General features: G+C 40.5%; 2 protein-coding genes across 4 annotated transcripts in view; one reads left to right on the top strand and one right to left on the bottom strand.

Moving 5' to 3' along the window:
- PROS1 (protein S) overlaps positions 1–15,851 on the bottom strand; it is a 46,106-nt gene extending 30,255 nt beyond the window's left edge. The window contains exons 1-8 of one of the 3 annotated variants that reach the window (XM_075197043.1): positions 15,670–15,851; positions 11,051–11,208; positions 9,548–9,572; positions 8,894–8,983; positions 7,173–7,295; positions 5,517–5,648; positions 3,545–3,670; positions 1,181–1,302 (exon numbers count right to left, since the gene is read on the bottom strand). In XM_075197043.1, the coding sequence (XP_075053144.1) occupies positions 1,181–1,302; positions 3,545–3,670; positions 5,517–5,648; positions 7,173–7,295; positions 8,894–8,983; positions 9,548–9,572; positions 11,051–11,208; positions 15,670–15,748 (855 nt within the window). In that variant the 5' untranslated portion in view covers positions 15,749–15,851. The remainder of the gene's footprint in view (positions 1–1,180; positions 1,303–3,544; positions 3,671–5,516; positions 5,649–7,172; positions 7,296–8,893; positions 8,984–9,547; positions 9,573–11,050; positions 11,209–15,669) is intronic. The other 2 variants (XM_075197042.1, XM_075197044.1) reach the window with 2 other exon arrangements.
- A 5,459-nt stretch (positions 15,852–21,310) lies between these two features.
- The window catches only part of ARL13B (ARF like GTPase 13B), a 47,470-nt gene continuing 43,307 nt past the window's right edge, over positions 21,311–25,473 (top strand). Inside the window, exons 1-2 of the mRNA XM_075197040.1 lie at positions 21,311–21,601; positions 23,940–24,138. Coding sequence (XP_075053141.1) covers positions 24,077–24,138 — 62 coding nt within the window. The 5' untranslated portion in view covers positions 21,311–21,601; positions 23,940–24,076. The remainder of the gene's footprint in view (positions 21,602–23,939; positions 24,139–25,473) is intronic.

Genomic DNA, 25,473 nt, shown 5'->3' with positions numbered 1-25,473 from the left:
ACTGTTATTCATACATGTGCAGAGTCTGGGCTCCTTGGGGAGGGGGTGGGGCTCTCAGGCAGTGGGGCCCACCTGGGATTTTCCTGATAGTCCGGCTCTGAACCTCATGATATCCCTGTGCCCCATAGCAGCCTATGCATATGAAGAGACTAGTGAACTTCTTCAATTGGCTTTAGCTCTACACAGTGTTTAACTTCACTAGTTAAAGCTATCCATAGCTAGATGTTTAGACTATAGTTGACAATGCTATACCATGTCAAGTTTCTGTAGGACTCCTATCTGTCTCTGGACAGGACTGTTATGGTTTTGGACAATGTAAAAATGTATCTAACAATGCTTATTTTTATACAAATCATATATTATTTACTTTTAGAGTTAGAGGGTTTGTCATAATACACAATACAAATTTTTAATAAACATCTAAAAAACATATGGAGTTGCATTTATGACCTTTGCAAATTTTTCATCAAAAAATGTTCATGCTTGATAATGAAAGACATTTGTAATTACAGAGAAGCACGATGTGCAATGGATGTACTCAGGCCCGGCGCTCCCATTAGGCAAGGTGCCGGGCTCTGGAGGGTGCCTGGAGGGCGCCACAGAATTTTAAAATAGTTTAAAACTGTGCGGCGACCGCTGACCATACCTGTCACGGCCGCCGCACAGCATTCAGATGGACGGGGAGGGGGGGAAGAGGCTATTTTGTCACCACCGCCGCCTCTCTGCTCCGTCTCCTCCCCTCCACTTACTAGTGTCAGTGAGTGGAGGGGAGGAGACGGAGCAGAGAGGCGGCGGTGGTGAGACAAGGTAAGGAGAGGAGGGAAGAGGGCGGCGTTTTTTGCGGGGGGGGGGGGGGGGGGCGGCGCTTTTTTAAAAATGCCTAGGGCGCCGTGGACCCTAGCACCGGCCCTGGATGTACTACAAGCTACAGGAGGGCATATAAAACGGGAAAAAAGCTGAAAAAAAAATAGACCTATATGTTAGCTAAAATACCAAATACCAACAACCATATTGGAAAAAAATTAAACGGTCTCCTGTCCAGTTTTGAGGGCCCTTTACAGTACAAAATTTAGAAGGAAATATCTAACAGATGCAACTCGTTACATTTTAAACTGGAGTGTTTTTGTGTAACAGGTGCTATAGATAATTATTACAAATTATAACTTTCTGGTGTACTCACTTCACATGACTTCTTGTCCTGAGCAAGTTTCAACTTCTTTCGCCCTTCACAGTAACATTTGTAACTTCCGGGCACATTAACACACACTTGGCTACAGGAATCCACCGCACATTCATCTATATCTATAAAACAGAAGAGAAACGCTGAGGTAAGGTCCTGTGCCTGGCCTGCAGCCATGATGGTGATACCAAGGTATAGATCTGCATACTTACTAGTGCTTACACTGATCCTACCAGGTATGCAACATAAAAGGCTCCAAATTATTCATGTTTACAGATAACACTTAGATCAGCACTATCAGCACCTGTATATTTCTCAGTTCCAGACCTATATAATAACTCTCAGTAGCACATAATACATAAAAATAGGAATATCATACAGCAAACATGGATTAACATGCAACTTTACTGATTCATCTTCATGGCACTACTGGAATTTCCTCTGCTGCTGTTACATTGTATAACCGCTGTTAGGCTTTGAACACATTTGTACACATTGCGGTGCCAGAAATCAAACAAAATGGGTCATGTTCCTGTCTCAGCAGCAAGTGGCTGTCACTGACAATCATTGTCCGGAGATCCGGGGGACACGCAGGAACACCATCAACATATCTCTATTATGATGTTTTTAAACATCAGTCTGCAATGTGGCACCAGCAGATGCGTTTTTCTTATCACGTCATTGTGTGACAGGGTTCACTTTTGATGGTCTGAGCAGAAACCCTTTGATTGCTTGTCCATTTTGAACAGGACAGAAATTAATTTATCAGTTTTGGGCAAACGCTTTGTATTGAGACAGTGTACTCATGATAGTCTTCTCATATACCTAATCTACCCATGCTGTGTATTTTCCTGTTATAGTGTGACCAGACTGGTGCTGTTTGTGGCATTTGCAAGGGGATCCCACCCTGCCCTCCCTCCCCACATTAGTGTTTACACGGCAAAGCAATGATCATCATCAGAACTGCTCTTTGCACCAGTGGTCAAGCACCAGCAGGGATATGCCTGCTGACAGGGGTATATGCAGATGTGTCATGAGGCAATTATGTGAACACACCCTTACTGTACTCGTACAACACTTGTCCTTCCTTCCCTGTTCCGCTTCTCTAAGAGCAAGATGTGGCCGAACCTACATACGGACGTATGCATCTTTGGTGCACATGTGCTGTAAGGAAAAGCGTACTATATGCAATATGTTGGGTGTGCATAAAGGAATAATGACTCCAAATTGGTAGTAACAAAAGACAAGACTAGAATTTGCACTATGCCCATGAAAATCCTAAAGGGGATCCCCTCCCTAACTGTTAGCAATGATTTCTGCACTGTGCATTAAACTGCAAACATTTAGTGCTCTATTTACCAAGAGCAGAACTGATTAGGTGCAGAGGTGTTGAAAATTGGGGGGGGGGGTCATATTTACTAAGCTGCTGATTTGAAAAAGTGTAGATGTTGCCTATAGCAACCAATCAGTTTCCAGTTAACATTTATTTAGCACATTCTAAAAATTGACAGCTAGAATCTAAATGGTTGCTATAGGCGATATCTCCACTTTATTAAACCTGCAGACCAGTAAATATACCCCTGGATCTCATTCTATACTTACATGGGACACATTTGTAGGCGCTTTTGCCTAATGTAAAACAAAGCTGTATACACACTAAATTGACACATGTAATAAAGACATTTATGAATAATTTAAACCATAAATTATACTAAACCATAGAGCAATTTAGAAGGAAAACAAAAAATAAAGTTTTATTTGATTCAATTTAAAAATAATTAATTGTAAATGTAATAAAATAGGTGGTACTAAATAGCTAGGAGGTTGGAGTTTGATGTGACGTATAACTTTTTGCACAGTGCACCTCTGAAAATTGCCACCCACAAACCCAGATACACTGCTAGTTTCTCAGAGGAGGGGAAATGAACCATTAAGTATGATGCACTGACATTAATATATAAAACAATTAATGCAGTGACATGAATAAAAACCATTAATGCAGTAACATAAATGCAGTAACATAATTATAAAACCATTAATGCAGTGACATAAATAAAAACCATTAATGCAGTAACATAAATGCAGTAACATAATTATAAAACCATTAATGCAGTGACATAAATCATCATCATTTATTTATATATATTAGTTTACTATGTTTGTCCCCAATTGTAAAGCGCTACGGAATATGTTGGCGCTATATAACTAAATGATGATGATGATGATGGTCAGATCATCTAGGCTCTGCGCTTACAGTTCCATGGTAAAGGAAGTCTTTTACAGATAAGAGATATCCCCAATTACACTCCCAACTTGCACAGTAACTGTTGCATAACATTTACTATGATAATCACACAGATTTACCTTCACAATTCTCTGAAGATGTATTAAACTTGTATCCAGCATCACAAACGCACTCATACTTTCCTAGCGTGTTTACGCATTGCGCCCCTCCACAGATTACCGGGCTCAATTCACATTCATTTCTATCTATTGAAAACAATGACGTATTACATACAGAATACATAGATACACTAGAAAAGTTACCAGGTTGTTACCCGCCATGAAATTGTTAATAAAAAGGTTTAAATGTGAAGAAGTACCAGAAATTTCTGTGTTGGATTCCAGGTGCTGTCTAGCCAGATAAATCTTGAGCCAATTGACCTTCTGTGCTGGATGATATACAATGCTTCATTTTCTGTCTAGCTCTCGATTTACTATACCTCACTTTTGTTTGCATTCAGAGATATATTTTGCACTTATATTTATCATTTATTGTCTCACTTGTAAAAAAGATGTAACAAATGAAACACAGACATAACAGATAAAAAGTCAGAAGAACGAATCAGAGCTACTAATAAAGTATATAGAAATATGAAAGGAGAAAGTCAGGACAACAAATATGTAGGGTAAAAAATATTCTGATAAACCGGATTTTAGATTATCACTATTTGGTATCATGGGATGAGGACAAAAGATAAAAGACTTATGTAAGGTCTGCTTGCTGTGTCTTCTCTTGAATTCTCAGCAATGAACATCAATTGATTACAATGATATAGTACCAAGCCTGTCTTTGTCAGCTGCTCTGGGAGACTTTGGAGATACTGAGAGAAGAAATGGGCTGTTGATCACAGAGGACCTGTGCTCTGTAATGTACAGTATTAGCTTTTTAGCTACTGCAGAATCTTTCTGGCAGTGACAGATGACTTCTCTAAAGCCAGCAGAGATAAACGCTCCAAAGTTCTAAACGGAATACACAGTTGTGGTAAATACATTCAAGTCCTGCTGATAAACAATGTGGGTGACTGAAAACATTATTTTACAAGAGGATGATATGAATAGAAACCCACAGATCTGCCCGACAGATTTCTTTAATGTGTCCATCCTTGAACCTTCAAAATCTTTATTAATGTGGAGCTATGACTCACTTATTAACCTGTTTCATTGTATTCGTAAATACTGATGATTCTGGACTTAATCTGGCATTGAGTAGATAGGCTGGGCTGCTGGTGCAAAGTGGTGAAAATTCAGAATGTAGGTTGTGGTCACAAGAGGGGATAATTTGTATTAAGCTTCTTCATGAGTATATGCCACGACGTGGATGAGCCCTTTATTAAAGGGCTCATCCACTTTTGGATAACCTTCTCATTCTGACTCCCCTTATGTAACAAATGGGTATGGGGGGGTTTCACAACGGAACTAGCCCCTTTCCCTTAAAGCGGTCGGGGTACACATCACTGTGCAGCTTACAGAGCAGGAAGATTTACAATATCTAGGGATAGATTAATCAACCTTTCTAAAAAGTAAAAGCGGAGGTGGTGCCCACAGCAACAATTGGATTCTAGCTCTCATGTTCTAGAATATGATTGGTTGCTATGGGCAACACCTTCAAGTTTCCTTTTTAGAAGGTTTGCTAAATCTACCCCCTAGTCTTCTTAAACACATGACTTGAATAGAAGTGCTACATGGATTGCTACGTACAGTAGGGCAGATCAGAAAGAGGGGGGGTCATAGTCCAAAGATGTACCCTTTAAATTGTATATTTAATTAAGTACACACCATGCATTACATATTGTTTTTTTTAATCTTCCTCACTGTAATACAGGTATTTTGTACATGATGCCAGTAGCTATGATAAATGAGAGGACAGAGCAGGATTCTAGTAGTGTAATAAGATAGATGGTCTCTATTACTCTGCGTTTCAGAACATAACAAAAATATTACAACAATTCTCTTCATTTTTATCGCAGCCATTCAGGTGAATTCTTATTTTATGTGTTAGAACCTATGTCATTTTTCATCTGTAGAACATGGAAACCGCGAGTAGAACAATTACCGTTACAGGTATGCTTATCAGCAAGCAAGTAGTAGCCATCGTCACATGCACATCGGTAACTGCCCGGTATGTTCACACACTTCTGACTACAGCCGCCAGCGGGTCTATCTGTATCCTCACATTCATTTATGTCTGAAAGGATAGTCACACCAGCTGGTAAGAGACATTATGCAGCAAACATACTTATTCTAAACAGTGATGTATGCTCTGCCAATAATTCATTGGCTGACTGAACAAGACAAGGATATTGTTATAATCTGTACCACATCAGGTACTCACAAGTCCAACGCATGCTACGTACGTTCAAAGTAATGACATGCAAGCACGTCACAATTCCCTGTAAAAATGTGGGCACATGTTTTACTTAAACATAACTAGGACATAAAAAAGTTAATTTACTTTAAAATTCATGCACTAAATAGCCCTAGTGCTCTTCACACTAGAATATGTTATTCCAATATGATCACTTTGTAGACAGTTGAGAAAGCATGTTTACTTTGTCCTAAATTCCACCAAAAAGCTTTGTGTAAAGGTAACAGCTTTTTATACCTGGTGATACCTAAACACAGGAGAGGTAACTCTTGATTACAAAGAAAAATAAAATAATGTAAATGTATGAATGAGAGTAATGTAAATGTATGAATGAGACTATTCACAAAGGGCAGAATGAATAATAATAATATATATATTAAAGATTACATACAGCCTTTGAGAGAATCATATGGGAAATGGAAACAAAATATATTTGTGTAATAGAGATTTATAACAAGTGAGTTTGGGCTCTGACACCACCAAGCTTTCCCTGTTCCCATCTATAAAACTTGGCAGGTAGTCTATTTCAAACAATGTTGCTGCACTCTTCATAAAAGTATCCCTTAAGGTGAACCTGTCACCTACACGCAATGAAGGGATCCATTATGTGGGCTGAACATGTTAATGTAGCCAATCAATTCTCTAGGAACCAGCAGCTCATGGATGTAAGTCAGGCCACAAGAATATAAGTCAGGCAGTATCTCACTACTGCTGCTGGTTCCTAGAAAATTAACAGGTTCAGCCCAACTGGTTTAATCATACTTAACCACTCTCCCAGAATGTCCTGGGGACTCTTGAATTCTGGGTAGATCTCCTGGACTCCCAGGAGAGCAGGTCATTCTTCCGCATCTGCAGGCAGGATGGGAGCCTCCATTTTTACCCCTCCCCCCCCCCCAACCAGGAAAATAACATACATGCCTCACTGTATCACCGGGGTGGGGCCAAAACACACTGTCACACCCCCCCTTCCCCTCTGGGATCTCCTGGAGAAGAACTTCAAAAAGTTGACAAGCAGGGGAGGTCTTGCAAATTTTAACCCGAGGGCGCCGGGGGGCCGGTGGCAAGACTCGACTCAGCAGCAGCCCATTAGGGACATTTTAAAGGGAAAAAAAATGTAGGTGGCCCAGTGATCCAGCCCAAGGTAGCCCACTATGGGACCAGCCTCTGTTGATCCATATGGGATTGTTGTTTTTCTGCCTTTAATCAGAGGTACAATGAATAACAATGTCTGAAAATCATCTTGTTATCAGCAAGGGGATAGTAATTTAAAAACAAATGAACTAACATCTCCTTTTTGGTCAATCTACTGCATTAAACCACTAAATCTAAACTTTGTGCACTTACCTTCATCACAACGCACTCCGTGCCATCCTGGTTTACAAACACAGGTAAAGTTTCCCTTTCCATCTATACACTCCGTATAGCCATCTTTTTTGCAGGGTATAGGTTTACACTGATCTGGAAGTGCTGTGTAAGAAATAAATTGTGTATTATATGTGATGTACAAACTCAATGAGAAAGAGAAACAACGGATAACACTTCCACACCATTCCCACTCATAGCTATATTCCACCAGTGCTAAAGTGAGAAGGGGAGTTGTCATTTATGTTACCATTATACTTATATTACTGATATTCTAAACTCCATGGGGCATATTTACTAAACTGCAGGTTTGAAAAAGTGGAGATCAGATTCTAGCTGTCATTTTGCAGAATGTACTAAATAAATGATAACTGGTATCTGATTGGTTGCTATAGGCAACATCTTCACTTTTTCAAACCCGCAGTTTAGTAAATATACCCCATGTGCATTTTTGACATCTATGATATTCTGTTATTGAAAAGGACATTCATTCAAGTGTTTTGAATATAGTGCACTATAGTTACATTGTGATACTGTATCCACTGTGCTATAAACATGCAATTGTTTGTTGCAAACAGTCCTATATAAGTCCAGACCTGGACAGGACATTGAATTTGATAGTGTAGCCAGTCTTTCCTGAGCATATTCTTTTCTGATTTGGATATTAGTTACTGAACTTTGCCTGTTATTTGACCTAGCCTGACCTCCATCATTTACCCAGCATTTCACCGCCCATTTATCTCTGTGATTTGGTACCTGTGATGTTTTGGCCATAGCTAATCTGACTCCATCTTTTGAGATAATTTACAAAGAGCAACAAAACAGCCGACCACAGTGCACAATTCTCTTTGGTAGATTTCCCCATAGATCTCCACCAAAGAGCAAGATAGAGACCTTTAGTAGAAGAGCAGAAGTTTGTACAGGCTGACGGGGTTAGTGGGGTGAGCAAGTGGGTTTCTTGAATAGTATGGAGTAGGTGTACCAGTGCAACTAGTCTTACAAAACAATGCAGAAAATTCCCATACAGTCACGGGTCAAAAATGGTGGGGCATGGAGGAATCTGAGCCAGGGATGTGTCATATGATCAGCATATTTTTAACCCTGAATGTCCCTAAGTTCTAAGTCTGTGCAGTGATGGTCTTTTAGCAGAAAACACTGGACCTGTCGAATTACACTCATCATCACCATTTATTTATATAGCGCCACTGATTCCGCAGTGCTGTACAGAGAACTCACTCACATCAGGCCCTGCCCCATTGGAGCTTACAGTCTAAATTCCCTAACATACACACACACAGACAGACAGACAGACAAAGAGAGAGAGAGAGACTAAGGTCAATTTAATAGCAGCCAATTAACATACTAGTACGTTTTTTGGCGTGTGGGAGGAAACCGGAGCACCCGGAGGAAACCCACACAAACACGGGGAGAACATACAAACTCCACACAGATAAGGCCACGGTCGGGAATTGAACTCATGACCCCAGTGCTGTGAGGCAGAAGTGCTAACCACTGAGCCACCGTGCTGCCCCACTGATAAATATTTAAATGTTTTTTCTAACTCATGTAAATGCAGTATGCTGCATCCCTGTCCTACTTCCTGCTCACCTACATAAACTTTGTGGCAGTGCTACAGGTAAACGCTGCGTCGCTTGCCAAAAAGAACCCGGCTTCTAATACAAATTAGTTAATGCTTTACAAACCATTAATGCAAGATCTCAGATCAGCGGGGCCATCAAAATTCAGATAACTAAGTTTATTATCATTTCCATTACGATGTTCACCAAGGCAGACTGTGAAAGATAAAGAAGCTTTATTAGGGCAGTTTGAAACTTTAATGATAGCTATAAAATCTAAGCAAAAATAAAATGCTTATAGTTATTTCATAACCTATAGTAGTTTAATAGTATCCCAATAAGTTTAAAAAAGCCCATTAAGTTTGAATCATGACTAGACCTCCCATAAGGTAGGTAACGCCAATACTTTAGGTGCATCCCATCAGTGCCACTTCTGCAAAGAGTTTGCCCATTTATCGAGTGCTAAAACTTGCAACATCGGGAATAATCCCATCTTAAAAGGTCTAATATGTGAGATTTCCCAAAACTAAAATACATGTCCATACTACAGCCCAAGGGGTACGTTCATCTAACTACCTAAAAAGGAAAAGTAAAGGTATTGCCCATAACAACCAATCAGATTCTACTAGGCGAATGATAAATAGAATCTGATTGGTTGCTATGGGCAACTCAAGACCTCCACATTTCCTTTTTAGACGGTTTGATAAATCTACATCTAAGTGGTAATAATTACTGGGAAAACAACAAATATTGCTATTTATAAATATGTAATCAACTTACCCAAGTATTTGGGATAAAAATACTCCTAAAACAACACAAAAAAACAATAATTAAATGATATCCAAGTCAACTTTATTATTGTAAATTGTGTTATAATACCTTTCAGATTAAACATAGAAAAATGCACTGATTACTGTGTAATATAAGGATATTAGGTATCACTGAGGAGTTTCGTTGCCATATATACTGGGCGGGGACTTCTCAAGGCCTTATCATTCATAGTAAGGGGTGCATTATTCCTTATAATACATGAGTAGTGGTTTTTGACAAAATAATAAAAAAGTATTTTAGTGTCCTCTATTTAATTGTATTTTGCTACACTTCTTATTTAGCTGTGTATTATTTTAAATTAGATAAACAGAGTTGTGACCCGATTGTGTCTGTGACAGTCTGCATGGAGGAGGGTCGGCTGTGTGGTTAGGTGTACAGGGGCGCACGGAGGATTGTCGGGGGTGGGGGGTTTCTCCCCGCCGACCGAAAAAAAAAAAAAACACGAGAGAGAGCTGCTGCGCATGCGCCCGCTCCGTTTCGCCAGCGCTGTCCTATACAGCAGCCGCGGCGCTGTCTAAGAAGGGTCTGCGGCGGTGTTGTATACAATACAGCACCGCTGCGGACGCTTCTTTGACAGCGCCGTGGCTGCTGTATAGGACAGTGGCCACTTAGTTAGCGCAGGGGGGGGGGTTTCTAGAGACTCAGAATCCCCCCCTGGGTGCGCCATTGGTGTAGGTCTAGTGATGATAACTGTGGTGCTGAAGTGTAGTGCAACTTGCTCTTTTGTGATGTCACGCGCCTATTTTGCACCAGGATTTACCGGGAAGCGCATGAATTTGTGGGGCAGGATTGTGTGTCTGCAGTGGTGAGAAAGATTGCTCGACAGACGGGAGCAGTTGAGTGGATAGGGGGCATTGCTTGTTGACTAGGGGCTAAGCAACAAAATTATTTAAATTAGATAAAGGTTTGGAATGGGTGTATATACAGGAGCTTTCCCAAGAAAGCTCACCGCCCTTTTCTCCCCGCAAAAGCACTTGAGTTGAGCACAACAGTAAAATTTTTTGTAGTCTACAGGGACTGTTGGGGAGTGTGACTGGATTACTGCCTGATAGCAACTGCAGCTGGTGCGTTAGGCAATAGTGGGGTGTTTTTAGTGGAGGGGAGAGGAGGAAAGTAGAATAATGTGTCACACTGTCCATCTACACATAGCTTGGACTGTTTTCCTAGTCACATTTATAGGGGCAGGAGGAACATTTTGTCTTTGCAATCTTCTCATTTTTTTCACCTGGAAATACTGAAATGCAAAAGGAGCAAGGACACCATAATATACCTGTGTCTAAGCAAGGTGACTGAATCAATGGCACAATACAACTACTTTTACTACTTGTAAATTGAGCATTTCTGCCAACCAAATGAAGTTGTAACTTTTCAATCACCAAAGTGAGCAATATAAAATGAACCAACCACAATGACCATTTTGCACACCAATCAGAATACATCTGGCCTGCTTACTGTTTCAGGCACGTTCTCAAATATCTCCCGGGCTTCTTCCTTATTGCACAGTTCCTCAATACACTCCCTCTCGAGGTTCCCACCTTTGCTTTCTTCGAAAAATGAATTAGCGCGCCGTTTCCGTGTAAGGAACTGTGATGCAGACTGAGGAGACATAACTTTGTACAAGGAACTAAGTTAGTTCTTATGTATGAAGGTATTTTTTAGCTAAGTAAGAAAAAGAACAGAGACGCCCAGAAAATCACATTAGCCTAAACATTTATTGCAAAATGACACGATTCAACACAAATCGCGTCATGGAAGTGGACAGAATGCGGGAGAATGGCCTGCTCTCCTGGTAGTCTGGGAGACCTACCCGGAATTCCTGGGATTGCTGGATTGCTAGGAGGTCTGGTATCTGATCCAATGCTAGATCTATTATTTGTCCCCTACAGGTGCCTCTATCTTCTAGTTTTGTACAAAACATAGCATGATTTGATGTCCAAGCAGCACATGTACTGTGACAGTAAATCATAATGCAAATATCCCCAAGGATTAGTTCTACTGGAAGACGTGAAGCCTACTGAAGATAGGTTAGTTGTTGCTGAACATGTCATAATAATATTATATTGGATAACAGCTGTTATAACAGTTTCTCTGGGTAGACTTTAATAGTGTGTATTTTCTTCTGCAATTGTTGCAATATTGATTTGCAAATCAAGTAAAGAACAGTAATTTAGACCTTGGATAACGTTAGATTAAGTCATACCACTCCAAAAACATACTAGTAGGTTAATTGGCTGCTATCAAAATTGACCCTTGTCTCTACCTGTCTGTCTCCCTCTCTGTCTGTCTGTATGAGTCTGTGTGTGAGTGTGTGTCTATATTAGGGAATTTAGACTGTAAGCTCCATTGGGACAGATGTGAATGAGTTCTCTGTACAGCGCTGCGGAATCAGTGGCGCTATATAAATAAATGGTGATGATGATGATGATGATACCCTTTCCCCTTGTGTTTCTCATTCTTTACATTTATTGCAAACATTTTTTTACTTACCCTTACCTTATGTGTAAATGTTGTAATGTGCTGCACTAAACAAATACACTCATGCATACATTGATTTCTGGCTTTGAGCGATTGCTAAGGCTGGGTACACACTATACATAATATCTCCCGATGCGACATCTTTAACGATTTTACCAACGACTGAAAAAAAAGTCCAGATCAGCAGCCGATTCATGTGTACACAACATACACGTTTTACAAGATTTACCTTCAGATCTGTGCTCTTCATCTGTCATAACAATAGGCTGAAATGATCGTGACTCTGCACATGTCATAAAGATCTATGGACACTGCCAGTCGTGAGTACATACACACTGCAGAATTGGAACGACATTGTTCCATCGTTGAACAAGACTTTTAGACTGGTTTAAAAATCAAATCAACCGATACAATGTTCTTTGGAACGATAAACCTTCATTGTTGAACATACACACTAATGCACTATGGGGCCGAACGGACGTTTATTGTCTGATTGGCACGATAATTGGCTGTAAACCCTGTAGTGTGTACCCAGCCTAAGTTTAGCATGAAAAAGTTAATGAACTGGGAAAAGGACTGATGAGTGAGACAGGAAAGAAAGTTGTTAGGAGGATGGGGGTTGAATTTCTAGAGAAAGGAATTCTGAGCTTCTGCCCTAATCACAACTCCTACATCCCTTTCCTCCCCCACCTAGAGTTCACTGATAACAAACTCATGCAACTATGTATAATTACTGATGGGCTCAGGAAGTAGGATTTTAGAGATCCAAGAAATCCCACAACCACTTTTGATGTCTGCACCATTGCTGTTATAACAGTGCGTCAGGATTTGTTCTGTGCCTTTTCCTGAAGGTCAGACCATTTCTTTTTAGTCAGAAATCATTTAGAGTTTCTTACTGCACACTTCCATATTTCTGCAAAAGTCAGTCCCCCATTTCTAGCCACTAGGGCTGTTTTACGGACGACAAAGCGTGCAGACCTACCATGTTCCTTTATGTTTGCAAGCGTGCCTAATTGTCCAACAAGCACTTTTTAGGGGGCATTCTCACATCTTGGGCCAGCCAATTCATTAATTTCAACTTTCCAGGTTAACTCCTAAAATACTGTGCGGTTTAGTAACATTTATAACCTGTGGCCATCGGGACTGTCTTGTGTCACTTTTGCATGTTTGAAGCTTTTTATTATATTGGTCAGTCAGAAATGTACTTTCCTGTAGAGGATGGAAGGTAATATAATGTGCTCCATTATTAGTATAGTATTAGTATATAAATGGTGATGATGATAATGATGATGATATTAGTATTGGGATAAGACCTGTCTTCTGAGACCTTGGAGGTTGCGGAGAATTCCAGTCCTTTTGTGGGGAAGGAAAAATTGTACGTCCTCTCAAAAAGCAGGAAACACTCCTGTACATGCGCACCCTATTCATCATCATTTATTTCTAGGGCACCACTGATTCTGCAGCGCTGTACAGAGTACTCATTCCCATCAGTCCCAGCCCCATTGGAGCTTACAGTCTAAATTCCCTAACATACACACACACACACACACACACACACACACACAGACTAGGGTCAATTTTGATTGCAGCCAATTAACCTACTAGTATGTTTTTGGAGTGTGGGAGGAAACCGGCGCACCCGGAGGAAACCCACGCAAACACGGGGAGAACATACAAACTCCACACAGATAAGGCTATGGTCCCTTTAACTTATTTAAATAATTAAGTCTGTAAAATGAAACCTAATTTCTGCACTTCGGTGTCAAAACAGGTGCAGTTGTACACTTAAAGTGCACTTAGCAGAGAACACCCTCAATCCACTAATCTCCCATCACCTACTGCAAATTTTAGCACCCCAACAGACATTGCAGTCTTAGCCTGCAAGTCCATGAGCTTCCCCATAAAACTTGGTGCACTTGCATAAACGTAGGCACATGACATCACAAAACAATATTTGTGCTGCACTTTTGTGGTTTGTAAAGGAGCATTACTGACCAGGCTTTTATTACTGCTGAATGTTACATACCAGTTTTTGAAATAATAAACAATTAGAGCAAAGTATTTGTATTGTTGGTATATACAGTATAATTACACAGTATATACCACCTACATTAAGCAATATAAACACAATCAACAAAACAACAAAACATGAAATTGTACAACTGATGGGAAATCTTTGCCCTATGTCTCATGTCCGTCCACTCTCTGTTGTCCTTGTTCTGTCTTATGCAGGATTTGTTCTGTATGCAATACGATTTGTTCAGTTTACTGTATCCAAACATTTATTATTCTGCTCAACTGTACTCTTGTTCCTGCTGTTATGTATATTGTTTACATTAATGTCATACCTGTATGATTTGTGAGGCACGGAATCCATGACGTCATATAAATATATGATGATGAATTGGTAAATAATACATACTTACCAACTTTCTTCAGCTCTCTTCCGGGAGCCTGCCGGTGGAGGTGGGCGTGAGGGGACGGGGCGCCAAAAATCGCATCATTGTGTGACGTAATTTGCCAACAGGGGTCGGGGCCAAATGCAGCGATTCACAGGGAATCACGGCGTTTGGGACCTAATTTTGCCCACTTCACTAGGAAGTGGGCTCTTCCTAGTGAAGTGGGCAGAATTCGAGAGATTGCCACACTCTCCCAGGAGTCTGTGAGACTCTCGCAAAATGCGGGAGAGTTGGCAAGTATGATATAATACTAGCTTCGCTTTGGTTCTGAAACAATGATCTCCTATGGTGTAGTGCACACAGTAAGATGATGAGACTGCGTGTTGCATGGGAACTGATATTAGAAGGATAAATTGTGCAGTTAGCTATCAGAAGAGGATGTAATATGTAAAGATCATTTTTCTTGACCATGTCTGCATATTTTTATGCATTGAGCTGCTGCGACATGATTGGCTGATTAGATATTTGCACGTACATTTAGCACACAACAGAAATAAATAATATCCCTCTAATTACAAGTAAAGGCTTAGACAGTTTTATCAGAATTTTCAAAACAATTTGCTGGACGAAAAGTGAGCAAATTCTGACACTCCTCTGAACGAACCTTAAATGTGCATTGTTTGGAGGAATGACAGTGGGAACAAAGACAATGGGAATATAAAGTGATAAAGGAAATCATCCAATCCACAGTACAACACGTGTTCCAGAGAATCACAGCTGTGATAAACAACAGGATGCAAGCAAACAATAAAGAGAACAAACTGGATACATGGCATGAACTTTTGAACAATGTTTACAGGCCACAGGCTCAGCTGGACACTCTCAGATCTCAGGACACACAATCCTACGCTGGATTACATTCCTCTTAGACACTAAGATGCAAATAATGCTCTTATATATATCACTCCACCACATAATCCACCGGGTGTGAGCAGACTGCTTCTGAGATACTGTGTCACAACATTCTAAAGCTCCCTGGATAGTTACAGAATTATGATTGCTCCTACTCACATATTCACCTTGACTAAATATTACTATGCTCATTACCCTTAGTGGTAAGCATAAAAAAAATAACTTCATACCAAAGAGATAACAAGAGAGAAAGATAAGAGGAAATATAAAGCTGATGGTACTTACAAGTTTGCCCTTCAGACAGGACAGTCATTAGCAGAGAGGAGGCCAGCAGAATCAGGCAGACTGTGCTTTGTAACATCATGTTCCGTTAGTAAAGGGAAGCTAAATGCTGATATAGCCTGGCCTGCACACTGCTCAGTCTGTAAGCTCAGCCCAGCCTCTCGTTCATTACACTGAGCTGTGCTGCAGGGGCTGGAGAGTGGCTGAATGATTCCAGGGCATTTCCAGGAAACATCCCTCCCCTGTGCAATGACATGACAAGTACACTAAGTTCCATCAGGTATCCACATGGATTCTAAGGTTATCACACCAGGGAGAAATTGCACAACAATTGGGTATTTACATTAACCCAATTCTCTAACTCTGACAAATCATGGCATTTAAAGCTGATGGAGCGGACAAAATGGACATTCCTCCGAGAAAATCTGGGTGAGTGCACATTAGATCATTAAATAAACTGTCAATCAGCTGACAGGTAAGAGAAAGAGTTACAAATGTTGGAGATGTTTTAGTAATTGCAGACATATAATTTATTATTATCCATTATTTTGTACAGCCCCGACATATTAAGCTGCACTTTACAAAACGGGAAAACTGTAGAACAAACAATAGACAAACACTGATATAAGCATAGGCAAATCGAGGGTAGGGGGGGTTTACTAGTGCCTGGAAACCCCCTCCAAGCCTGGGGCACTGTATAATTGAGGTGGCTGGACCCTGTCCCCGCTTCACACTGCTCTGCTCGAAAAGAGAGCGCTGCATGCACCTAGCAAAAGTGCACGCAGCATTGCCCCTGTATATTATGGGGATAGGGAGAGTTGGAGAGCAGCAAGCTCTCTCTAAAATTCTAGCCACACCCCCATGCACGCTGGTCACCCCCACTGGCGGCGTGGTGTGGAAACCCCCTCTGCAAATCCTGCATTTGCCCCTGATAAGAGGTATGTAGATTGCTGTCCGTATGAGCTTGCAATCTACAGGAGCAGGGAAATGTGATACATAAGCAGTGTGGGGAAATGGTGAGGTTCACTGAAGAGGAGTAATGGGATAAAGTGCATCTTTCTCCAGAGATAGGAGACAACTCCTCATAAAGTAGGAGCAGAGATAATGGGCCTCATGGTAATAATTTACGCTTAAAAACGCAGCCGGTAAAAACCTTATGCCTACATAGTGCATCCAAGCTCTATCAGTCAAACAGAAGCAGCTAGCCAGTGCTGTGACTATCATCATCCCCAGTGCGGGTATTTGCACCCGCTCCCTAGCTCTTGACAGGCATATATGTGTCTCTATGCTGGTCTGCCTCAGCTGCATTTGCATGAACACGCCCTTACAGTACTCATCTACGTTCAACCACCCCCATTTCAACTAAGTGTAAGGAGGCGCATATATCAGATGCGCACAAATCTGCATGTGCGCATCTCTGTGTGCACCCTCTGTGGGCAAGCACAGTGCACATTTTCAGAATTTACGCTGTGCAAACTGGCGTGATTTTGATTCACAATCAGGCCCAATTTGAGAAAGGATTAAGGATCACACCTAGACAGCAAGCTTGAGGGGTTATTATCATGTTGCCAACAGAAACTGAAATCTCTGGCAAGTAACTTCTGTTGGCTGATGGGATTATTGAAAGTTTGCGTTTGAGGTGGCAAGAGGACATTCGAGATGAAATGGCAGAAAGACGTTCAGTGACATGGTCTAACACAGATGGTGAGAGATCCGCAGGGGATAGATAAATTAGTTTATCATCTGCATAGAGATGATGCTGAAACCCAAAGGAGTTTATCCGTTTTCCAAGACAAGATGTATAGATAAAAAAGACCAGAGGACCTAGAACTAAGCCTGTCATAGTCCAACTGATAAAGGAAGTGGAGAGAATATGGATCCAGAAAAACGAACGTAGATAGAGCAAATAGATAGGTAGAATGAGAACCAGGGAAGGACAACAAAATAAAGTTTGGTTTAGAATCAAATTTGTCTTTAATTAATCATGACAGTATGGGGACATCAGGACTGTGTTAGTTACAGTCAAGTCCATAAATATTGGGACATCGACATAATTCTCATATTTTGGGCTCTATACACCACCACAATGGATTTGAAATGAAACAAACAAGATGTGCTTTAACTGCAGACTTTCAGCTTTAATTTGAGGGTATTTACATCCAAATCAGGTGAACAGTGTAGGCATTATAACGGTTTCTATATGTGCCTCCCACTTTTTAAGGGACCAAAAGTAATGGGACAATCGACTCAAAAGCTATTTCATGGACATGTGTGGGCTATTCCCTCATTATTTCATCATCAATTAAGCAGGTAAAAGGTCTGGAGTTGATTCTAGGTGTGACATCTGCATTTGGAATCTGTTGCTGTCGACTCTCAATATGAGATCCAAAGAGCTGTCACTATCAATGAAGCAAGCCATCATTAGGCTGAAAAATCAAAACAAACCCATTAGAGCGATAGCAAAAACATTAGGTGTGGCCAAATCAACTGTTTGGAACATTCTTAAAAAGAAAGAACGCACCTGAGAGCTCAGCAACACCAAAAGACCCAGAAGGCCATGGAAAACAACTGTGGTGGATGACAGAAAAAATTTTTCCCTGTTGAAGAAAAACCCCTTCACAACAGTTGGCCAAATCAAGAACACTCTCCAAGAGCAGGGGCGCACGCAGGATTGTCAGGGGGGGCCCAAAAAAAAACCAGCAGCTCCGTTTCGGCATCACTGTCCTAAACAGCAGCCGCGGCGCTGTCAAAGAAGCGTCCGCGGCGGTGCTGTATACAATACAGCACCGCCGCTTCTTTGACAGCGCCGCGGCTGCTGTATAGGACAGTGCCGCTATGGTGGCCACTTAGTTAGCGCAGGAGGTAGGTGTATATGTGTCAAAGTCAACAATCAAGAGAAGACTTCACAAGAGTGAATATAGAGGGTTCGCCACAAGATGTAAACCATTTGTGAGCCACAAAAACAGGAAGACCAGATTAGAGTTTGGCAAACAACATCTAAAAAAGCCATTACAGTTCTGGAACAACATCCTATGGGCAGATGAGACAAAGATCAACTTGTACCAGAGTGATGGGAAGAGAAGAGTATGGAGAAGGAAAGGAACTGCTCATGATCCAAAACATATTTACTAAACTGCAGGTTTGAAAAAACGGATATGTTGCCTATAGCAACCAATCAGATTCTAGCTGTTATTTTGTAGATTCTACAAAATAAGTGATAACTAGAATCTGATTGGTTGCTATAGGCAACTTCTCCACTTTTTGAACCGGCAGTTTAGTAAATATACCCCCTAGTTTCAGCAGAATAACATGTAAGATATAAAACATTATACGTATGGAAACTTAAATCATCTGCAATTCAGAGACCAAATTAGTAACCATTTCACAATGAGTAGGTATGTGGTACTGCCCTGTAATCAGAATTATTGGTATAGTTACAGTGTTGTTAACAACCATTTGTTTTTGTCTACTACATGCTGCTGTTGTCCACCAGGTACTCATACATTTGTGTCTAGAGGTAATAGTGTGAAACAGGCTCCTGACAAAGATAATGCTATTGTATGCACATAGTTAAGTACAATTAAAATACATAAAAACTGTAAAAACAAATTGTGTGTATGCAGAACTGTTTGTTTATTTGTACTGTAAATATATAACAGTTGTGCAATATCATTGTAAGCACAATCTGGAACACTTATATAAAGTAGGTAATAGTAAAACAATGATGTAACCGATAGCAACCAAATATTTGCTTTAATTTTTTTAAACTGTACAAAGAAATGGTTTATGCAACAAAACATTCTTGTTTTGCACTAATTTACATGATGTACCCCATTAAAAGGAAGACTTTGAGAGGTTTGCATAGCTACTCCCATGTGTTTAGAATTACTGCAGTGTGTAGGAATTGTTGAGGAAGTCCAACTTTGCAGACTTTTAGGGGTATATTTACTAAACTGCGGGTTTGAAAAAGTGGAGATGTTGCTTATAGCAACCAATCAGATTCTGGCTTTCATTTATTTAGTACATTCTACAAAGTGACAGCTAGAATGTGATTGGTTGCTATAGGCAACATCTCTCCTTTTTCAAATGCGCAGTTTAGTAAATATACCCCTTAGACACAAAAGTTGCCATAAAACTTACTAACTTTACATAACATTGCCATATCAGCCATGTTAATGCAAACATACACATTCCTCCCAACATTTCTAAAGGCAACATTGGAAGAAAATAAGCCCCACTCCCGCTCTGCCTAAAACCTGCCATCCAATCTCCCAAATTTGCCCACTATCAAGCCAAATAGCACACACTTTTGGCACAGCTCTACCCACTTCAGTACAAGTTCCGTCCCTTTCTTGTAAACGAATTGGGACTGTCCAGACAAAATCAGGACAGTTGGGATGGGTATGTATTTGAAGTACACATGGATTTCAGACCCATATTTTTTTAAAAAGTGCTCCACCTTCAAGCAACTTTTGTTGTGTTGTATCCCCCCCACCCTCCACCGCCATAGTGGACCTAACATACACCAATTGTATATATCCTAGTGGTAATACATTTTTTTTTTTACCATGAAATGTTTCTTTATGCTGGCAGAGATGTTTATGTAAAATCTTCTGCCAAAATGAGGTAATAAGTTGAAAGTGTCAACATACCAACCCCACAATTGTGCCTTACCCTCGGCCTGTTTTTACATATCTGGGTCTGGCTGGAGAATGAGTGAATACAATCAGTTCACCTGCAGGCTATCTGTGACTACTATACTTTCACTCTGCAGGCATGCATAGGGATTTCAATGAAGCAATGCAGCATGAATGATTCATGAAGACTTGCCAGGTCACACAGATCACATTACAAGTTCTCACAGGGACCAGAGGTCATCACACAGGGCATGCTAGGAATTGTAGTTCCACAGAATCTGGTGACACACAGGTTCTCTGCTTTTCTTATTAGATATAGTCCCATAGTTTCCAGCATTTCCAAATAGTTCACAGGGGCACTTTGGTGCTGAGCAAGTGCATCTCTTGTACAGTCTATGTAGGAATTCCAAGACTACAATCCTCATCATTTACTGGACTCGGGGCCGTAACTAGGGCTGTGCGACAGCGGCGACTGCCCAGGGCGCAACGCTGAAGGGGGGCGCAATTTAGGAATATTTTGGGTTCATTTGGTTAAAATTGAGGGCTAGGGGGGCAGCATTTGTCTTTCTCGCCCCAGGCGCTAGAATTCTAAGTTATGGCTCTGACTTGATTTAGCTATAATTTCATTTATTGGCATTTTCAATGCTCCTATTTAAGAAATATTGAATCATAAAGCCCAGGCAACAATAAATGAATAATGAGAATTGCATTCAGTATACCACAGAAGAGGAAATGTACTGTGCAGATAGATGGTCAACCTGGGACATTTCCAAGAACTGCCTGGGATTGTCCCTGGTAAGTGGGGACAGATATCACTCAGCTATGTAATTGACACCTCTAACTGCATCACTATCACTCTCTGGTTGCAGTATATAGCTCCATCCAGCCTAACACAGCCAGCTGGAGCTCTGCGGCTTATGAGACCCACCTCGCCATTAGTAGATTCTAATCAGCCTAGGGATTGGCTGTGATGTCAAGGTGGGCGTGGCTACGAGCCGCAGGAAAGTGTTTGCTGGGTTACCATAGAGTGCGCAGCTTCCGGTGCACACAGTGCTGTCCGTACGTCTGTCACATACATACATACATAGCGGTGTCCGTACGTCAGTCAGTCGCACATATATCCAACACACTGCGGCGAGTCATCAGTCCCACATATATCCAGAACACTGTGGCGATTTATTAGTCGCACACATACAGAACACTGCGGCGATTTATTAGTCGCACATATATCCAGAACACTTGGGCTATTCATCCATCACACAGGTATCCCTCTCCTACACACCGGAGGGTGCTGGAAGGTAGGTCGTGTCCCGCACGGGCATTGTGTAATGTGCAACATCTGCTGCCATAGAAGGGTTCACAAACTTTCCCTGTACCTGTCACATTGGGGTGAAGCTGCTCCAGGCTTAGGTATTGTCTTTATGCACTGATTATAGACGTTTCATCTGATCTAAGTGACTGTCTCCCTTCCCATTGACATGATGTGTTTGGTGCATGTAGCTGTATGGGCACACACATATCTATGGGCAGGGATTTTGGTCCCTAAATGTGACTCGGCAGCAACTGCTGTTTATTGTATTTTAGTTGTGTATAGTAAATATTTCTACTAATTTGTGGTTTGCCAGGAAATGCTCATTCATGTGTTTTCATAATAAAGAAAGAGGGAATCGGTTTAATCATAAACGTCACTTGCCATTTTAAATATTGGGATTTATGGATTAGTTATGGATACATCTGTTAATATTGGCCACAACAGTGGGTAATATTTGTTTTTGCATAAAATAAATGTGATCAGTAGAATGTGAAACATTCCTTGTTTCCCCAGTGTTCATGGTGAGGTTGTCACCCAGGGTGATGTTGTGTAAATAAACATTTGCCATGTAAACTCATGGCTGATTCAGATCTTGTTTTGATTTTATTTTGTCATTTTGCTTTCATTTATTTTGGATTAAGAAGTAGTAAATAAAAATTACATGAAAATTAAATATTTGTTTCTTAGGACCAATTTTATTTTTGCAAGGGTCAACAGAGAGTAACATTCTGTACAGCAATGTGTTACAAACCGTTGAAGAATATATATGCCTTTAAAACATACAGCATCTTATTAGAAAAGAATATGGGTAAGGGTGTTGACCTGATTTTTCAATAAAGAAAGAAGAAACTTCAGAGAGAGAAGTTAGACAGAAGAGAGTGAAGAGGGGAGCGGTGTGGTGAGCCGTCTGAGACTAAGGTGTATATTTACTAAACTGCGGGTTTGAAAAAGTGAAGATGTTGTCTATAGCAACCAATCAGATTCTAGTTATCATTAGTACATTCTACAGAATGACAGCTAGAATCTGATTGGTTGCTATAGGCAACATCTCCACTTTTTCAAACCCGCAGTTTAGTAAATCTAGCCCTAAGATAGGTAGGATTGGAATCGAATTTAGAAAAAAAAATAGATGAAAAGTATGAAATAGGGAAAGGAAAGAAGGATCCAGATGGGGTAATGCTTATAGAATCACGTGACGATAGGCGTTTGGATTTGGAAGTTTGAGGTCCACGGTGCCCACACCTTGTTAAATGACTTGGAGGTATTGCAGATGATGCATGTCTTGTATTCCATTTGATAAGTGTACCATATCCTACTGAGAATCGTCTGCAGGCGCAATGGGCTGTTTCCAGTCCGTGGCAATTTGACATAAGGCAGCAGAGACTATGTGGCGAAACATCTTTATTTGATGTTTGGTAGCTGATGGAATCCCAAGAGGGAGGAGGAAAAACCTGGGAGAATAGGGAATGTCAAGTTGCAGTAACTGAAGCAAAGTCCTGAAGTTCCATCCAGAAAGGGCTAAGGGGGGGGACTAATTTTGAAAGCCGAGTACAAAAATAACTGGAGATCGAAGTAATTATTTGCAAATTCCATAGAGATGATTCTAGAATTCTGTGTTTTTCAGTACATCCAGTTCAGAAATGTCACCCAGTGTTTTTCAGATTGTGTGTCCCCCTCTGTGTAAATAATACATTCACGTCTAGGTCGGCACATTAAAATGATTATATGCTTAATAAAGACATACGTCAAGACTTGAATGAGTGAATAAAACATTGGTGACATTATGGTACCATTATTGCCAAATTTAGTATTGTAGACACAGTATGGCCTTTATACAGGAGGCCTGCTACTCATCATGATTTATTTTAAGGTACCACAGAATTCTGCAGCGCTGCCAGTGGGTATAAATATTTATAAAATAAACAATAATATCTAAGACCAGAGCAAGTACATACCAGGTTGACAAAGAAGGTGCAGATGTGAGATAGAGGGTAGAGAGGACCCTGCTTGGGAGATCTTACCAAAAAAAAAAAAGTTAAAAACCCAAGTAACATTAAACCTGGCCAAGCAGACTTAACTAATAACCACATGAACTACAATATATACTTATACAGTAAGTATTGTGTTATATATGCAATGCTTCATAGATTGAAAACTGCATAATTATGTGGATTTCACAATTCTTCTTGTCCTTAAACTAAGAAACAAAATATAATGCCAGATTATTTAATTGTATTTATATATTTCCATGCATGTTCTGAAATGTCATTGTGTGTGTTGGGCTTTCTAGAATGCTAAGTTGCTTCTTCTATTTAATTTGCCAGGTCTGAATAACTTGATTTGAGAATTGGAGGAAAGTGGCAGCCATCGTAGAGGACCCATGATGTTGAAGCCCTCCTAAGACCTCCACACCAGTGATTTTTGTTTTTATTATTTTAAAGCACACTCTCTTGGATTTCCTATGTTTGGCCTCATGGCGAATTGCTGTCGGAATTGGTTCAAACGGTTGCGCCAACCAGTAAGGTAAGGTACAGATTAATAGGTAATTTGCAAACACATTAGATAGCAATTTAAAAAAAATCCATGGAACACTGTTCATCTAAAACAGATCCCTATTTTTAACCAGTATCTGTTGAGGGATGTCTGTCTGTCTGTGTCTGTCTGTCTGTCTGTCTGTCTGTCTGTCTGTCTGTCTGTCTGTCTGTCTGTCTGTGTCTGTCTGTCCGTCCTCCGTCTCAGATCGGAAAGGGAAGACGTCAGTGAAATATGTGTGAGACTTTGTTTCTACAAACACAGTCTAATGATAAAAGATTAGTTTAGATCTAGTCCAACCACCTTATTGACAACAAGAACTGAAGGGACTGTTCTTCAATCAGTGCCACGCCGCCCTTATGGCTGTATACTGTCCTCACTAGGGAACATTTCTGAAAATGAAAGCATGCATGCCTACTCTTCCGGTTCCCAGCGGAGGCCGGGCTTAATTATGCAATCCACGTCATCAGGCCCCGCCCCTGCAATGTGATGCTGTGAATCTCTACATTACATAGCGGGGGGACGGGGCCATGGTGGCGCGATTGCGTCACCAAGTCTGCCCCCACACTTGCCAAATGACCTCCCCTCCAGGTAGATAATAAAAGTTGGCAAGTATGGTTTTCTGCACCTTGTTACTGGGCACCAGTGTTCATAGATATCTAACTGCGCCTAGGTTTTGATGACTTTGTTTCTTACTTGTCTCTCCTGCCATTGAAAGTGCTGAATTTAGTGAGGCATCCTTGGTGTAAAGAGGTTGGCAATAAGGATGTAGCATGCTGTGTAGGCACTCATGCAGGATACCATACAATGGTTTTCTTGATCGTACTTTATATCTGCGTTGGTTGCTGTTGCGCTTTATTTTCATAAATAAATGCATTTACATGTTCTAATAAGAGAAGATTAGCGTGGAGCTAATCTAACTTCTGATTGTAGTCTTCGTGAAGAAACGTGTTTCATTATTATTGTTAAAAGATATCTGTGGTCCAGAAAAGTAAAAATCGGAAAATAATTAGAAAGATGATGCTGGCTTAGGTCATTTTCTAATAAACAATATCTACCAATCTCTTTACATTGCTGAGTTTTTTAATTTTCATTGTAATATACATTTAGAACAGGATAAAGCAATCCTTCGCTCTTTGTAAAGTAAAGATGGGGAAGAGGAGAAGGGGGAAATCAAGCAGTTAGACAAAGTGTGACACTGATAAGAATGTTTCTGATTTCAGGTCACTGTTAATTAGCTGTAATTAGTAGAGAGCAAAAACTGCTGTTCTTTTAGGCTCAATCAAAAGTAGCACATTTACTTTTGTAGGGGTTTAATTATCCTTT

This window comes from Mixophyes fleayi, chromosome 2 (genome assembly GCF_038048845.1).
Source record: "Mixophyes fleayi isolate aMixFle1 chromosome 2, aMixFle1.hap1, whole genome shotgun sequence".
Classification (NCBI taxonomy): Eukaryota; Metazoa; Chordata; class Amphibia; order Anura; family Limnodynastidae; genus Mixophyes; species Mixophyes fleayi.
This window is presented reverse-complemented; position numbering and strand designations above follow the sequence as displayed.